This window comes from Colobus angolensis, unplaced genomic scaffold, assembly GCF_000951035.1.
Source record: "Colobus angolensis palliatus isolate OR3802 unplaced genomic scaffold, Cang.pa_1.0 Scaffold431, whole genome shotgun sequence".
NCBI lineage: Eukaryota > Metazoa > Chordata > Mammalia > Primates > Cercopithecidae > Colobus > Colobus angolensis.
Genome location: NW_012117722.1, coordinates 2504401 through 2523067, shown reverse-complemented (window position 1 = coordinate 2523067; position 18667 = coordinate 2504401). Strand labels below are relative to the sequence as shown.

Below are 18667 nucleotides of genomic sequence, written 5' to 3'. Positions count from 1 at the left end.
TGCTGTTTTGGTTACTGTAGCCTTGTAGTATAGTTTGAAGTCAGGTAGCATGGTGCTTCCAGCTTTGTTCTTTTTGCTTAGGATTTTCTTGGCTATATGGGGTATTCTTTGATTCCATAAGAAATTTAAAATAGCTTTTTTTAATTCTATGAAGAATGTCAGTGGTAGTTTGATAGGAATAGCATTGGATCTATAAATTACTTTGGTCAGTATGGCCATTTTCACGATATTGATTCTTCCTATCCATAAACATGGAATGTTTTTCCATTTGTTTGTGTCGTCTCTTATTTCCTTGAGCAGTGGTTTGTAGTTCTCCTTGAAGAGTTTTTTCATATACCCTGTTAGCTGTATTCCTAGGTATTTTCTTCTCTTTGTACCAGTTATGAATGGGAGTTAATTTATGATTTGGCTCTCTGCTTGTCCATTGTTGTTGTAAAGGAATACTTGTGATTTTTGCACATTGATTGCATATCTTGAGAATTTGCTGAAGTTGCTTATCAGCTTAAGGAGTTTTTGCACTGAGATGATGGAGTTTTCTAAATATGAAATCATGTCATCTGCAAACAGAGAAAATTTGACTTCCTCTCTACCTATTCAAATACCCTTTATTTCTTTCTGTTGTCTGATTGCCCTGGCCAAAATTTCCAATACTATGTTGAATAGGAGTTGTGAGAGAGGGCATCTGTGTCTTGTGCCTGTTTTCAAAGGGAATGCTTCCAGCATTTGCTCATTCATTATAATATTGGATGTGGGTTTATCATAAATAGCTCTTATTATTTTGAGGTGTGTTCCATCAATACCTAGTTTATTGAGGGTTTTTAACATGAAGGGGTGTTGAATTTTATCAGAAACCATTTCTGCGTATATTGAGATAATCGTGTGGTTTTTATCTTTGGTTCTGTTTACATGATGGATTTCATTTATTGATTTGCGTATGTTGAACCAGCCTTGCATCCCAGGGAAGCCGACTTGGTCATGGTGGATACATTTTTTGATGTGCTGCTGGATTCGGTTTGCCAGTATTTTATTGAGGATTTTCACATTGATGTTTGTCAAGGATATTGACCTGAAGTTTTTGTTGTTGTTGTTGTTGTTGTTGTGTCTCTGCTCAGTTTTGGTATCAGGATGATGCTGACTTCATAAAATGAGTTAGAGAGGAGTCCCTCTTTTTCTACTTTCAGAAGGAATGGTGCCAGCTCCTCTTTGTACCTCTGTGAATCTGTCTGGTCCTGGACTTTTTTTGGTTGGTAGGCTATTAATTACTGCCTCAGTTTCAGAACTTGTGATTGGTCAATTCATGGTCTATTCATCCTGGTTTAGTCTTGAAAGGGTGTACTGTTTTATATATTTATATATATATATATATTTATCTATTTCTTCTAGATTTTTTAGTTTATTTGCGTAGAGGTGTTTATAGTATTCTCTGGTGGTAGTTTGTATTTCTGTGAGGGTCAGTGGTGATATCCCCTTTGTCATTTTTTATTGTGTCTATTTAATTATTCTCTCTTTTCTTCTTTATTAGTCTAGCTAGTGGTCTATTTATGTCTTTTTTTTTTTTTTTTCAAAAAAAAAGCACCTGGATTCACTGATTTGGGAGGATTTTTTGTATCTCTATCTCCTTCAGTTCTGCTCTGATCTTAGTTATTTCTTGTCTTCTACTAGCTTTTGGATTAGTTTGCTCTTGCCTCTCCAGCTCTTCTAATTGTGATGTTAGGGTATCAATTTGAGATCTTTCTAGCTTTCTGATGTGGGCATTGAGTGTTATATAAATTTCCCTCTTAACACTGTTTTAGCTGTGTCCCATAGATTCTGGTAAGTTGTCTCTTTGTTCTTATTGGTTTCAAAGAACTTCTTGATTTCTGCCTTAAATTCATTATTTATCCAGAAGTCATTCAGAGGAGGTTGTTCAATATCCATGTAATTGTGTGGCTTTGAGTTTCTTAATCCTGAGTTCTAATTTGTTTGCCCTGAGAGACTGTTTGTTATAATTTCAGTTCTTTTGCATTTGCTGAGGAGTGTTTTGCTTCCAATTATTTGGTCGATTTTAGAATAAGTGCCATGTGGCACTGAGAAGAATGTATATTCTGTTGATTTGGGGTGGGGAGTTCTATAGATATCTATTAGGTCCACTTGATCCAGAGCTGAGTTCTAGTCCTGAATATCCTTGTTAATTTCCCTTTTTATTTATCTGTCTAATATTGACAGTGTGGTGTTAAAGTCTCCCACAATTATTGTGTGGGAGTCTAAGTCTCTTTTGTATGTCTCTAAGAACTCATTTTATGAATCTGGGTGCTCCTGTATTGGGTGCATATATATTTAGAATAGTTGGCTCTTCTTGTTAAACTGTTCCCTTTGCCATTAATGTAATGCCCTTCTTTGTCTTTTTTTTTTAATCATTGTTGCTTTAAAGTCTGTTTTGTCAGAGACTAGGATTGCAACTCTTGCTTTTTGTTGCTTGCCATTTGCTTAGTAAATTTTCCTCCATCACTTTATTTTGAGCCTATGTGTATCTTTGCATGTGAGATGGGTCTCCTTAATACAGCACACCAATGGGTCTTGACTCTTTATCCAATTTGCCAGTCTGTGTCTTTTAATTGGGGCATTTATCCCATTTACATTTAACGTTAGTATTGTTATATGTGAATTTGATTCCCTCATCATGATGCTATCTGGTTATTTTGCACACTTGTTGATGCAATTTCTTCATAGTGTCATTGGTCTTTATATTTTGGTGTGTTTTTGCAGTGGCTGGTACCAGATTTTCCTTTCCATATTCAGTGCTTCTTTCAGGAGCTCTTGCAAGGCGGACCTGGTGGTAACAAAATCCCTCAGCATTTGCTTGTCTGTAAAGGATTTTATTTCTCCTTCACTTACGAAACTTAGTCTGGCTGGATATGAAATTCTAGGTTGAAAATCCTTTTCTTTAAAAATGTTGAATATTGGTCCCCATTCTCTTCTGGTTTGTAGAGTTTCTGCTGAAAGATCTGCTGTTAGTCTGATGGGCTCCCCTGTGTAGGTGATCTGGCCTTTCTCTCTGGCTGCCCTTAACATTTTTTTCCTTAATTTCAATCTTCGAGAATCTGATAATTAGGTGTCTTGGGGTTGATCTTTTTGAGGGGTACCTTAGTGGCATTCTCTGTATTTCCTGAATTTGCATGTTGGCCTGTCTTGCTAGGTTGAGGAAGTTCTCCTGGATAGTATTCTGAAGTGTATTTTCCAGCTTGTTTCCATGCTCCTCATCTCCTTCAGGTACTCCAATCAATTGTAGGTTTGGTCTTTTTACAAAGTCCCATATTTCTTGGAGGCTTTGTTCATTCCATTTCATTCTTTTTCTCTAATCTTGTCTGCTTGCCTTATGTTAGCAAGGTGGTCTTCAAACTCTGAAATCTTTTCTTCCACTTCACAAAGCGTAATGCTTCATGTATGCTTCATAAAGTACTATTGCTGTGCTTTTCATCTCCATCAAGTCATTTATGTTCCTCTCTAAACTGATTATTCTAGTTATCAGCTCCTCAAACCTTTTATCAAGGTTTTTAGCTTGTTTGCATTGGGCTAAAACATGCTCCTTTAACTCAGCATACTTTTTTATTATCCATCTTCTGAAGCGTACTTCTGTCAATTCTTCCATCTCATCCTCCATCCAGTTCTACACCCTTGTTGGAGAGATGTTGCAATAATTTGGAGGAGAAGAGACACTCTGGCCTTTTGAGTTTTCAGCATTTTTTTTCATTAATTCTTTCTCATCTTCATGAGTTTGTCTAGTTTTGATCTCTGAGGATGCTGACCCTTGGATGGAATTTTTTTAGGGACTTTTTGTTGTGGTTGATGCTGTTGTTGTTGCTTTCTGTTTGTTTGTTTTTCTTTCAGTGGTCAGGTATCTCTTCTTTAGGGCTGCTATGGTTTGCTGGGGGTTTACTTCAGGCCCTATTCATCTGATTTGCTCCCACGCCTGGAGATGTCACTCAAGGAAGCTAGAGAACAGCAAAGATGGGTGTCTGCTCCTTCTTCTGGGATCTCTGACCTCAAAGAGCACCAACCTGATGCCAGTAGGATTGTTCCTGTATAGGGTGTCTAACAACCCCTGTAGAAGGGTCTCACCCAGTTGGGTGGCACAGGGAACAGGACCTGTTTAATGAAGCACTTTGTCCCTTGGTGGAGGGGGTGTGCTTTGCTAGGAGGAAACCTGCTTGTCTGGGCTGCCCAGATTCCTCAGAACTACTAGTAGGAAAGATTAAGTCTGCTGGTCCACAGAGACTGTGGCCACCCGCCCCCACCCCAGGAGCTTATGCCCAGGGAGATCCAGGCTCTGTCCCTGAGCCTCTGGCTGGAGTTGTTGGACTTCCTGCAGGGAAGCCCTGCCCAGTGAGGAAGGATGAGTCAAGGTCAGGCCTGAAGAGGCGCTCTGGCTGCAGTCTGCCACAGCTGGTGTGTTGGGCTTTGGGGGATACCTATTGGGACCAAGCCATTCAGTCTCCCTTCAAAAGCACGGCCTGGAGCTATAGAGATGGACGCCACCCTTCCCCGACCCAAGGAGCTTAGTGTGTTAGGTAGTTGTGAACCCCAGTGCTGGCTCCTACCCCTTCCCTAAGGAGCTCAAACGGCTTAGACAGTAAGCCACAGCTGTGGGGCTGGTTGCCTCTCCCCCTGGGAGCTCAGCAGGCTTAAGCAGATTCCAGCTGAGAGGCTGTTGAGAATCTGCACAGCTCCGGGGTTGGGACCTTAGACTTTGGTGGCGTGGGTTCGCGAGTGGGATTTTCCAGTCCATGGTTTGCACAGTTCTGTGGAAAAAGCATGGTTTCCCTGGCTGGGCAGCATGCTCACTCACCACTCTCCCTGGCTGGGGAGTGAGGGCTCCCCTGGCTCTCACGTGGGCTGCTGCACCACACTGCTGTTCCTTCCTCTCTATGAATCATGCCAGTCGCCTAGTCAGTTCTAATGATAGAACCTGGATACCTCGGTTGCCGGTGAAGGATTCACATGTTTATTATGGTTCTTTTCAATGGGAGCCTCTGATTGCCGTTGTTTCTAGTCAGCCATCTTGGCCCCGACCAAATTTTTAAATTTAAAACATTTAGATAGATGTCTATAATTGTATTTGTCATGTCATATATTTGCGTTTGTATAGTCATAGATATGTGACTATATTTGTATTTTTCTTCTAATTAAAAAATATGTACTGTTAAAGCAATAACTATTACACTATACTGTTAGATTTATAGGATATGAATATATTATATATGACCTCAATGATACAAGAAAATGGAGAGGAAATACATCTAAACTGAAATTTGCCATCGTTTTCTGAAATTAAGTCAATGTTAACCGGAATAGATTATGATAAAGTAAAGATGCATATTGTAGAATCACTTTAAAAATTTCAAAAAAGCTAAAAATTTATGAAAGAAACTAAAATAGCTTGGTAAAAATATTTGTTGAACAAAAATGAAGGCAGGAGAGAGAGAAAGAACAGGGGAGCAAAAATGATGACACTTATAGAAATAATTAAATAACAAAATAGAAACCTTTACCCAACCCAATGTAAGAAAATATTTTTCTACGTTTTGTTCTATAATTTTTGTAGCTTTGCAATTTACATTTGTGTTTATTGTTCATTTGAGTTAATTTTTGTGTTTTGTGTAGGGTGTGATTTGTGTATCCAAGTTAATTTTTTGCACATGGATATTTGCCATATCAATAATTACATTAAATGTGAACAGAATAAATACATCAAAAGGCAAAGAATGTCAGATTGGATTTTACAAAGCAAGATCCAACTATATATTATCTACAAGAGGTATGGATGAGATTCAAGAAACAAATAGGTTGAAAGTTAAAGGATATAAAAAGAGGTACTATGTAAAGAGTAACCACAAGAAATTTGGAGTGAGTATAATAATATTAGACAGACGCTGTGACAAGTGACATTATTGGAGACAGGAAAGAATATTTTATATAATGATACAACGGCCAATATATCAGGAAGATGTAGCAGTTATTATTGTGTATGTACCTAACACAGCCTCAAAATGCATGAAGCTGAGATGGACAGAAATGAAAGATAATAGGCAATTAGAAATAAATAGAAATTAGAAAGAAGCAATTAACAAAATTATATTTAAAGATTTCAATACTCCTGTCTCAATAATATAGTAGACTTGAATAATCCTACAATACACTCATCTGAACTGACATTCATAAAACACTCCACCCAGCAATAATAAAATACACATTTTTCCAAGTGCATATAAATCATTTACCAAGATAGACTATATTCTCCATTACTAAATGAATCTCAATACATTTTAAGGATACTAGTTATATAAAGTATGTTTTTGGCCACAGTGGAATTAAATTAGACATCAATATTAGAAAAAAAAATTTCTGTTACATCTTCAAATGTTTCAAAACTAAAGAATATGATTCTCAATACCCTGTAGGTCCAAGAAGGAATCAAAAAGAAAGTTTGAAAATATTTCAAGCTTAATAAAAATAAAAACAAGTTTAGTTGTACAGATGCTACTCAAAAAGAAACATACTACTCATCCATGCAACGTAGGTAAACTCAAAAGCATAGCGTTGAATCAATTAAGCCAGACAAAAAAGGCTACATATTGTATAATTCTATTTATATGAAATTTCTAGAAAAAAGAAAAACTATAGAGACAAAATTATGTCAGTGGTTTTCTGGGACTGGAAGAGTGAGAAGCAGTTGACTACAAATGGGCACAAGGGAACTTTTTTAGGTAATGGAAATATTTTAATCTTAGGTTGTGGTGATGGTTGCAGACCTATATAAATTTACTAAAACTATTGCACTCTACGTGTGCAGTGTATCAGTATTATGGCAAGTAAATCATACCTTAATAAAACTGTTAGCTAAACAATCAAAAAGATATCTATGCTGGAAGTAGGAACATGAGACTCATTAGCATATAGATGATCATTGTAGCTATAAAAGTAGAGAAAACATCTAGGGAAAGTTTGCTGAAAGGGAAAACATAAGAAGCTGGGACAGATCACTGTGGAACAGCAACACTTAGAGGATCTAACAAAAACAAAAATGAGTAAATGCAGCTACAGAAGTAGAATAAAAATGAAGGAAATATAGTATCTCAGCAAGTAAGTATTTCTAGGAGGGGGCTTGTCATAAAGATATCAAATGCTTCTGATAGGTTAAGGAAGAAAAAAACTAAAAGGTATCTGATGATGGTCACCCAAGACCTTGGCATGAGCAGTTTTTGAGGACTAAATAGCGTACAAGTCAATCTGGAGTGAACTGCAGAGTGAGTGGGAGTAATGAATGCAAACAGGAGTATCGGGAGCCTGGCTCAAGAAGTTTATCTGAAAAAGGAAGGATTTCCTTCCAGGTGAAGCTGGAAATGTCAGGAGTTAGAAGTGCGAGATTTTGTTTTAACAGAAGATTCAACAGCATGTTTCAGTGTGGTTAGAAAGAAGTTAGGGGGAAGGGGTTGAAGATTCAAAAGAGGGCTGTAATTTTAATCATTAATTCCACGAGGGAGCAGAAAAAGATGGGATTGAAAGCACAGGTTGAAGGATTACCATTAAACAGTAAGGGACAATTCTTCCATGTAGAAGAGTAAAGAATGGTATTAAAATAAGTGGATTTGTAGATTTCATGGCATCAAGGAAAAGCTTGTATGATGGCTTCTTTTTTCTTGGTAGAAAGCAAGGTTATTTGAGAGTAAAAGCAGAGGTCATAATACCAAGGATTTGAGGGGAATGACACACTTTAAGGACCTAGAATTAGGTTAGTGATCATGAATTTATAATAATACCAGTCTACCCAATTGCATATTTTTTCTCTAGGAACAAGAGGTGGACAGTTTGATTCATTGGAGTTGGCTCCATCAGAAAGCTAGTAGAGCAAGGGTTTAGAGTGGTGGTAACAGAGCACTTGGAATGACAGATCATGGATGGACAAAAGTGAAGGCATTGGGGGCTGATAGACATTGTCTTCACTTTCATTCCCCTGAAACAAGGTCCGAGACAGTGACTTGAGGACAGGTAGTTGGTTTGAGAGGGAGCTCAAGATACAGGAGTGAAGGAATGGGGAAAATAAGTCAGGAAACAAGGGAAAGTGAATTAAAGGGTGCATGTTTTGAGCTACATATCATTGTGGACAACTGCAGCTGAGTCCTACTGGAAACCCTCTGAGAAAGCCTGTGGAATGTGCCTGGAAGTTATCCCTCTGTAGAACAGAAAGCTGACACATTAATCCACTAATTCCTGTCACCCTTTGCTGGAGAATTATTTCTAGAAGCGTTAACTATCCCCATTTTTCCAGGATACTTGCCAGGGCTGAACAAACTCTCTGGCTTCAGAAAAATCCTGGAGGCAGAAAATGAAAAGTAATGGGGAGGATTCAGCTTGAGGTGAAATATTGACAGCATCCAAATCCCCACAGGAGTTTTCTACCACCAGCTTCAGCTAAAAACTGAAGTAGGCCTAGGGGCATATGGTAGAAGATGAAATTGAACCAGTTTATGAAATTTCCTATGCAGTCAAAGCAATCGAAGAAATAACAGAATAATAGATGGAGTTCTTTGATTATATGGAAGTTATTCGTATCCTCCGAGCTACTGATTTATCATCTGTAAATGGGGATGAGATTACCCACTTGGTGTGGTTACTGCTAGAATTAAAAGTCCTTATTATGTAAGGTGCTTAGCACAGAGCCTGGCATGTAGTAAGATATACAGAATAAAAGCTATTATATTATTGCTATTATCTATTGAAAGATTAGTAATGTTAATAACTACCTGCATTATGGATAATAATGGACTAATTCAAATTGTATATATAGTATTTTTGAATATTATATTCAAGTTCACTACTTAATTTGAACCAGTAAGTTCACTACTTAACTTGAATATAATATTTTGTATGATAAGACATTACAGTTTTGTTTGGAAGAACATTAAATTCTGGTACTTTTTGAAATTAGTTTTACCATAGAATGGCTATTGGGAAAATCACAGCTGTAATCTAATTCCCATGCATTCTTTTTCCTTTGGTTAGGATTTCATTGAAGTTTTTATTAGACTAGAATGATTTATTTTATTTTTGAAGAAATCACCAGAGATGTACTGTTGGTTTTGTTTTTAAATCTTTTCTGCTTTTCAACTTATTCAAACACAAGAAACAATCTAAATGCATTCTACTCTCTTACGACCTCTGATGTCAAATAAGTTTTCTTTAATTCTAGCTTAAATCTTTAATGCTGCAGTTTTGTTTTTACTTATCTTCTTCTCAGTGGAGAAAAAAGGAACAGCTGGTTACTATTGTCAATTTTCTATTGTTTGGAATTTATTAAATATGCAACACTTGTGAATACATAGATGTCGATACATATTTCCTTCTGGATATAGAACTCCTATTGCTTTTCTTTCAAGAATGATAGAATTGTATATGGGGAAGCTTTAGAGCTCTTTTAGTCCCAGTATATAGTCTGATTAATTAGTATTAGTTAAAATGTTATTAATTGCCATCTAGCATTTCTTGTGGTAAATTGTCTGATGTGTTCTTTGCTCAACTACCAATTGGACTATTATTATTTTTCTTATGACTATATTGCAATACAACACACAATATCTTTGTATATTGATGTTAACTATTAAGCCACTACATGATCTTTTTCCCCAATTTGTTATTTGTCTTTTAATTCAGTTTATAGTATTTTTGCCTTGCAGGTTCATAATTAATATTTTGTCAGATATATATTTTTTCTCTTATGAATTTCTTTTTTTGGTTTCATGCTTAGAGATGCCTTACTCACCATGAGCTCTTATCTAAGTTCACCTATATTTTCTTCTGGTCCTTTAATATTTTTATTTTTCAGTTGGTTTTCTAATCCATCCAGAATTAAATACAGGATTGCACATTTGTTCTTAATACATTTCAAGTTGTTTATTATAGCATATTGCTTTGATCTGTTGTATTATTTCATATCATAAATATGTTACATATATATTCATGATATATATCAGTGGTTCTCAATCAGAGGTCATTTTGCCCTCTAGGAACATTTGGCAATGTCTGTAGACGTTTTTCATTTGCCAGGACTAGGGGAGAGGCTGGCTACTGGCCTTTAGTGAGCAGAGAGCAAGGATGATGCTAACCGTCCTACAGCGTACAGGACAGCCCCCACAACAAAGAATTGTCAATAGTACTGAGATTAAGGACCTGAAGAGATGATAGATGGATGGATGCATAGTTGATAGGTCAATAGATAAATGTATAGGAGATAGATATTCATTGAATACCATTCTTCTGCCAGTTACATATCAACAGTAATATTATCCAGCCTGTATTTTTATTCTTTACTTATATTCTATTCTCTAACATAAAGGACGTTTTAAGAGACATCGACTCCTACTTTATGGAAATTCAGATACACTGTATTGTTGGATATCCCTGGTTTGAGCACATAGTAAATATTGAATGGAGCATTTTATAAAAATGAAAATAATAAATCAAATAAATTTTTAATGAACCTTATTTGATTACAGTGACCTATTATTTATATGTTAAAAAGTATGCTTTTTAAAATCCATTGCAGATTTTTGCTAGGAATCAATTTTAAGCAGTATGTTTCTTCTTTAGTCTTCTGCCACGTCTGTTATTCTCTTACTATGCAGAATAATCTTCACCAGAATATTAACTCTGTTCTCTATATTATTTTTATTTAGCTTTTATTATACTGTCAAACTTGCAGATTTCCTTGTAGGCACACATCTCTTTAATATGTAGAGTTGCTTATTCTTTCCATCTATGAGAATCATTACTTTTGCATAAAGACTATATCCATTTTTAGTTACATTCTGGAACTTAATGTTGATATCCGTGGAATTATATGTGTCTTCTGTGTCAAAAATTTCTATTGTTTCTAATAACTTATCCTTAACACATTTAGTGTTAGTATTTAAACACTTTATTGTTTCTGATCCCCTTATTCAAAAGATATTTTCTTCTGTGTATTTGTGAGCCTCTAAATTCTTATTTTGTTTCCTGTCATATTTGACATCCTCTACAACAGCAATGTCCAATGGATGGAATTCACCATGATGTTGGAAATGTTCTGATCTGCAGAGTCCAATATAGTAGGCATGGTTGAGCACTTGAAATGTAGCTAGGGCCACTGAGGAACTGAATTTTACATTTAATTTAATTTACTTTTAATTTTAGTAGCCACATGTGGCTAATGGCTACTGTGTTGGACAGCACAATTCTATAGAGTAATTCCGTACCCTTCCATTTTTAGCTTAAAATCCTCTGCTTTATTTTAACTTAAACCTATTTTTACCGGTTATGTTTGTATGCAGTTTTGTTTGTTTTGTATATTGTACGCATTTCTTATGTCCCAGTGATTAAGTCATTTTTCACTTCATTTCCTGTGCTTTCCATACAGTAATAATACATATCCTTAGACAACTGAGAGTGGGCAAATGTATTTCTGTAATGTATTATCTATTAGTATCAGGTGCTTGCTTTTCTTTACTTTTTTGCAAATAAAAATGATAATGTTCACTGTAGGAAAAATGAAGGAAGAAAAACAGAAAATATAAAGATGAGAATAAAGCAAAGATTACTACCACTAACTTCACAGACACACAAACAGACACACACAGAGGGATACACTTGGTTGAGTACTTTATATACATATTCTTTTATTTTTAAACACCTTACTGATTGTACAGCTAATACGTGTTTAGCGCTAGAAAAAAAAATTTAAAAACAGGAGTGAAGTGCAGGAAAAAAATCATCTGTGATCACAATGCCTAGATTAACCACTTTTATTACTTCGGTTTGTTTTCTCACAGTGTTGTTTCTAAGTGCAGGTAGGTAGATAGACAGCTGGATATGTAGAGAGGCATTTTCAAAAATTGAATTATACTATATGCAGGGTGGGCCAATAAAAGTATACACTTTTCAGATGGCAAGAAAACAAAATTATGTGTCACTATGGGTATGTATCATCCGCAGTGGTATTAGCGACCATTTTGAACATTTGTAACTTTCATAAAAATATATATTGGTTAACATTTACCACTGGGCTTGTCTATGTATTAATTTTATCTTGCTTTTTATATCATGAGCATTTTTTCTCTAGTATAAAATAAAATTCACAAATGTGATTTTAATGGCTACATCATAATCTATTCATTGTCTATATCATTAGCCAGTTTCCTATTATTGGACAGTTAGGATGCTTCTCTTTTTTTACTACTATAAATAGCATTACACTCTACATATTAGTGCCTAAAATTTTTCATCTCTGAATTTTTCATTTCTGATTATTTTATCTCTGATTATTTCATTAGTATACATTCTTAGAAGTGAAATCACTGGCCCAAATGAAATGAATGGATTTGAGATCCTTGGTATATATTGTCAATCCAAATCACCTTCCAGAAAATTCTCTGTTGCTTATAGAAGAAAGTAAATATTCTTGTTCCATTTTTATGGTTTAATCATTTATATGCAGCACTTTTTTTTTCTTTTTTGAGATGGAGTCTTGCTCTGTTGTCCAGGCTGGAGTGCAATGGCATGATCTTGGCTCACTGTAACCTCCGCCTCCCAGGTTCAAGCAATTCTTCTGTCTCAACCTCCCGAGTAGCTGGGACTACAGGCACGTGCCACCATGCCTAGCTAATTTTTTTGTATTTTTAGTAGAGATGGGTTTCACCATGTTGGTCAGGCTGGTCTCGAAATCCTGACCTCAACTGATCCACGGCCTCGGCCTCCCAAAGTGCTTTGATTACAAGTGTGAGCCACTGCACCCAGCTGTAGCTTTTCTTTGAACTTTTAATCTTCTCTTTGGTTTTACAACTCAGAATTGTTTTTTAATAAACGTGCCTTTCAAGGGTTTAGCAAAGTAATCGTATTGTTATAAATACCCAAACAACATAACTCTTTATTTTTTGCTAGCAAAAGTTTTCAGATATAAGATTTTTCATTGTATAAATTGTTTCTTTTTAGGGTGAACAAGGAGAAAAAGGAGATCCAGGTCTGGCTGGCCTTAATGGAGAAAATGTAAGCCTAACCCTTTTTTCTGATACTCTGTTTACATTTTACCACTAAGATGTGCTATTTAATGCTATTAAGATTTACCTATTTTCGGCAGAGCCAGACATGATCCAACAAAATTAAGAATCAAAGTGTTCTTTCACATGGCTCAGTAGAGGCCCAGTGTCTTTAGTTTCATTTCATTGGCTTTATATATTTTCTACCTGTGCTTAGCCTTAACAGGCCTTTCTCCCTGATGTTTCTTGCTTGCAAATTTTCTAGTCTTCTTTTTCTGTCTTTTTTCATCTTGCATATCTTCTGCCGTGGCTTGTGCTCTTACCAGTGGTCCACTTTTCATCTCAGTCCTAGTCTGCATCTAGCCTATAGATGGTGTCTGTATTGTTAGACTTTCAGTGATGGGAAGGAAGGACGAAGTGAAGGGAAACTAAATCCGTGTTGCTCCCCTTCATGGCACCAGTTCCGCAGCCTCAGGGATAACATCGCCTGTGATATCCTTGGACCCCAGTCTTCTTCTTCCCTTCCCCTCAGGACAGTTATCCTCCCAGAATTGCACTCCAGATTTTAGTATAAAATTTGAAGGATGGCCCAAATGTGGGTTTTACTCTGAAATGTGATTTTATTTACATTTACTCACCATTTATTGTAGATATGTTGTATTTACTGGTAGGGGAAGTGTCCAAAATGAGAATTAGTTTTTCCCTCGGCTTCCTTTTCTCACTTACATAAATATGTTTTAGAAAGGACCTGAAGGGCCACATGACTTATAAAAGAGTAAGGAAAAACTATGAGACTATATCTAGCTCCCTAATGCCCTAGATGTGTTAGGAAACCTGTTTTGTATGCTGTAGATCACTACAATGGAAGAGACACTGAAGACCAATCTTTCTGGCCTGTGGAGAAAGTTGTGTGTGTGTGTGTGTGTGTGTGTGTGTGTGTGTGTGTGCGCGCGCGCGCGCGTGCGTGCCTGAGGAGTCTTCTAAAAAAGAAAGACCCTAGTAATAATAGTAGTTAATGTTTTTATGTATGTTAACTAAAATAATAGTTGTTTGACTGTCATTCTTATTTCTCTCCCTTTGAAGTGGTTTTTCTATACCAGAGAATGGGCACTAGCCCCAAAGGCTTGTAGCTATGGGAGTCTCTGCATCTTCTTTACCACCTGTAATATATGTAATATAATGCAATATAATTAATCAATTGATGTATGCACCTGTAATATATCAGGACACTGAATGTCACACATGTTTAAATAGAATAACTGTCTCACCTCTTACCCCTGTCGTTGGAGGCACATGGTGAAGTGGGATGAGTTCCGGAGTAGAAAGCCAGGGCCCAGTTTGTCTTCCAGTTCTGTCACAGAAGAGCAAATCACTTCTCAGAGTCTGTAAAGTGATGGACTTGGGATAGAATCTAAAACCCCTATCGCTGTGATGTGCTGTGATTTTATGCAAAGGGTTATTAAGATTACAAATTTGAAAAGCCAGATGAGGCTTGAAGCATTCATTCAGGTTTATTGAATTCCTGCTACATGTAAGGCACAGTGAGAAAAACAAAACAGGAAGAGGTGAAGACAGAGCGTAACAAGTACTGAATGTGAGGATGCTTGTCCTTTTTCCTCATAACAAAGGGAAGGTGTGGCCCATACTTTGTTTAAATGAAGATTCCTTTTACAGTGGATCCTGAAATGGATAGAATTTGGGACTTTGCCTATGTTTTCTGTTTCTATTACACTCTCTATGAAAGCAAAGACCATGTGTTGAAATCCTAGTACTTAGCACATGTTTGGGGTAAGTTCCAAATAACTATTTGCTGAATGTTAGTTTGAAAAACTGAGCAATTATTAATATTATAACAGAGTAAAATATAAGTAATTAGAGTCTAAGCTAGAATTACAGATGTGGAAGGGTAGATACAGAGAATGACGCTAAAGAGGTAGAATACATATGATTTGGCACTTGATTGGAGTTGAAAACTCAAAAATAGCCCAACATGTTGGCTGTTCTGTGTGAGAAAGATATTAACTTGTGAGAAATGTAGCAGTGTTGAAAGAGATTAATTACAGTGTTGCAAAAGATAACCAAACTACATGTATGTGGGCTCTCTGAGATAGAGGAGCAAAAGGGAGTATATTACAAATGCATAAAGGTAATATTGGAATTGATATAGAGAAAGGATTTTTTGAAATATGTGAATAAAACTGGAAAGATATTTGAGGGGTTGGAACCTGAAATATATTCACATTAATTTCAAGATTTGAAATATTTTCTTACATTGTCTGAAAGTAAGGTTATTGGGCTTTTTAATTAATCAATTGATGTATGCATATATTTGAGGACCTACTATATTCCCAAACTCTCTGGCAGCCACTGTGTGAGTTCCAAATCTGAGTAACACTAACGTACTGAGAGAGCCCAAAGGCCTAGTGAGCAGTGTGAATGTCTGTCCCTTTGAGGGATCTTGGAAGAGTCCTTCACATGCCCCAATAACAGGAGGTCATTCCTTTAGCACCGTTATTGTCTGATGTAGCTCATTAAATACAACCATAAAGCATGACAAAGCACATTAACTTTTCCGACTCGGTTGCTTAGCTAATAAGTAGATGATGTTATTTTTTTCCCCTTAATTTTGCCAAAGATATTCAGGAGTCATGACTAAGGAGAAATAACAAAAAACAGTAAGAGTTCTCCTCTTTCCCCTCTACTATCACTAGAAGTAAAGAATCTACTGCTTGGTTATGACACTGTTGGAGATGGGGGGAGTGTTAATATTGTGTTATAGTTCATAAACTATTTTCACAAGGAATTTGAAATTCGACCCTCACCCAGCTTAATTGGCTAGTAGAGTGGGGAGTGATAGTATTCCTATTTTCAGAAGCAAGAAATTAAATGCTTCAGAAATTAAGCAACTTTCTTTTTTAAAATACTAAAATTGGCCTTTAACTCTAAATATTTGGCTGAAAAATCTGATTTTCCCAGCAAATCATGCCACACATCATTGCTTATTTTTCAATGCTAAAAAAACTGATTCTGCAAACTAAAGTAATTCAGCATTTATGACAGTTCACTCTGACTTTCAATAAGCCCAGGTATACATTCTTAGAAAATGAAAGGTATTATAATGGCTATTTTGATTTGAATTAAAGTCAAGCCATGATGAAAATTATAACTTCAGAAATATTATCTTAGAATGTATAGTAAATAAACTCAATGAGCCAGGTGACTCCAGCTACTTTCTAAGTCAGAGTATATTGGAATGCTTTAATATTTCTACAAGTGAATTTACAGCCTTTTTAAATAGTCTTTATTGTTGCTTATTATATATATCTTAATGTCAGTGTATCTTATAATAACTTATTTTGTGCCAGCTTTCTCACAGAATGGGCCAGCTCACTTTGGAAAGTGTAAACTCTAATTTAAAGGGTAGTATGTAGCAATTCAATCTTTCTCAGTGTGGCACTGCTGGCATTTTGGCAAGACAATTCTTTCTCAAGTCAGACTGTTGCAAGAGCAGAATGTTTAACATCCTTGAAGCTCACCAACCTAATCTAAATGCCAGTAGCAGCCCCTAGTCATTGGGACAATAAAAAATCTGCTAATATTTTTCTAAGAGTATCTTGACTGTGTGTGCGTGTGTGTGTATGTGTGTGCATGCCTAAACTTTTGTTTGATCTCTATGGTATTACTAAACAAATGCGTGCTAATATGTCCATTCCAGTTTAAATAATGCATGCAAAACATATATTAAAATGTTCAAAAATTTGAATTGCTAGAATTTAACTTTGAAAATATATGACCTTGTCTTTACACACAATCTAGTGTATATTTAAATAATTTTGATTGTGACCAAATACAAGATATATTTAACAACAGTATCTTAGAATGGACTGGAGAGGGAATAATATAAAGTTATAATTGTGACCTTTAAAGCCAGACTATCTGGACTCAAATCCCAACTCTGTCACTAACTAGCTGATGTACTACTTGGTAAATTACTTATCCTCTCTGTGCCTCAGTTTCTTTATTTGCACCACTGATAATTTCAATAGTACTTACTGTAAGGGAAAATATAATTTTCCCTTCTCCTCTGAGGGATCCAGTCTGCTGAAATGAACTGACAATGGACAGATTAACAGGAGAAAAGGTGTACAAATATATTAACATGCATACAGTGGGAGCCATAAAAAATATGAGACTCAAAGAAAGGCAAGATGGTTGAAACTTAAATAGAACCCACTTTATAGGAAAGAATAAGATGGGGAAATGTAGGCAATTTTGAGAGGTAGTAAATTATTTTCAGAATTGAATGGGACCAAGAGCTAGCAATAGTTTGTGGACAAGTTATAGAAAGGTGAGGGCTGAACCTGCACTGTGAACAAAAGTTGTCTTGTTTTGCAGATAAAGACTCCCAGGTAATCTCTCAGAGCTGCCCTCAGAAGAATAGACTAAGAGTCTGTCTGAGCATGGTGACAACTTTTAGTTTATTCTCTTCTCCAGAGATTAGTTTTCCTGGTTATTCTGTTAGATTCCTAGGAAGGGGGTTTTAAGATAATTGCTTTTTTTTGGAAGTAGATTTCTTAGTCTGATAAAGAAACTTCCAGAGAGAGCTCCTCCCTGTGCTTGAGGAGGGGTTGGAGGAGAAACAAGAGAAGGTTAGAAAATTCTTGGATCTGAGGCAGCTTCTAAGGCCTTTCATTTCCTTTTAATTTAAAAGCACTCAGCGTGCCAAAGCACCACACTTTGGGGTTATCACTCTGTGTGCCCCAAAATTACCTCATGGATTTTTTGTGAAGATTAAAGGGACTGTCATACAGAAAGCATTTAGAACAATGTCCAACATAAAGCAAGAACTATATAAACATTCGCTATTATTAGAAATCGGGTTAAATAAAACACATTTAGCTCTAATAGGCACATCTTTTTATTTATTTGTTTCTGTGGGGTTATACAATCTTAGAAAAGTAGACTTAATTGTTGAGTTGTCTCTTTTTCTGAATTTATATTATGGTCTTTTAAATATCCCTTATTAGAATTACAGCATCTGATGTTTCTAAAATAATCATGTTAATCTCCTTATACCAATGCAATCTGTACTAGAGAATACAAAAATATTGAAATCACAAAACCAGAGATATCAGCTGGCAACAGCTGTTGACATTGCTAGGGAATAACATTAAGTCATTGAAAGCTTGTGAAAAGAATTAATTGATGGGTTAACAATTTTTAACAAATAATATTTTATATTATCTTCTGATTTTTAAAGATGTGATACCCCATGAGTAGTAGTAGGTACTCCAACAAAAATTAATTTTATAGTCTACCTGCTTTTATAATTCTGGTTATAATACTGCTCTTCAGCTCTTGTCTTGCCTTTAGATAACAGTTTCTGCCTCCACATTACATGTAGAATCAACTGCTATGCTTTTAAGAATCTTTATGTACATGAATTTTATTGAGAACCTTCATAACAGATACCCATCTTACTCAATATTGAATTCAGAGTCTGTTCCATTCGGCTTTTTATGCCTATGGTGGGTGCTGTGTCCTTTCTCCCTAGCACTCAATAACCATTGATAGGAGCACCACTGTGACACAAGGAGAAAAATTGCATTTGAGAAAAGCATTAC

General features: G+C 35.9%; 1 protein-coding gene across 1 annotated transcript in view; it reads left to right on the top strand.

Annotated features, from left to right (window-relative positions):
- COL19A1 (collagen, type XIX, alpha 1) overlaps positions 1-18667 on the top strand; it is a 339364-nt gene that overhangs the window by 137767 nt on the left and 182930 nt on the right. Inside the window, exon 12 of the mRNA XM_011957047.1 lies at positions 13000-13053. Within this exon, the coding sequence (XP_011812437.1) occupies positions 13000-13053 (54 nt within the window). The remainder of the gene's footprint in view (positions 1-12999; positions 13054-18667) is intronic.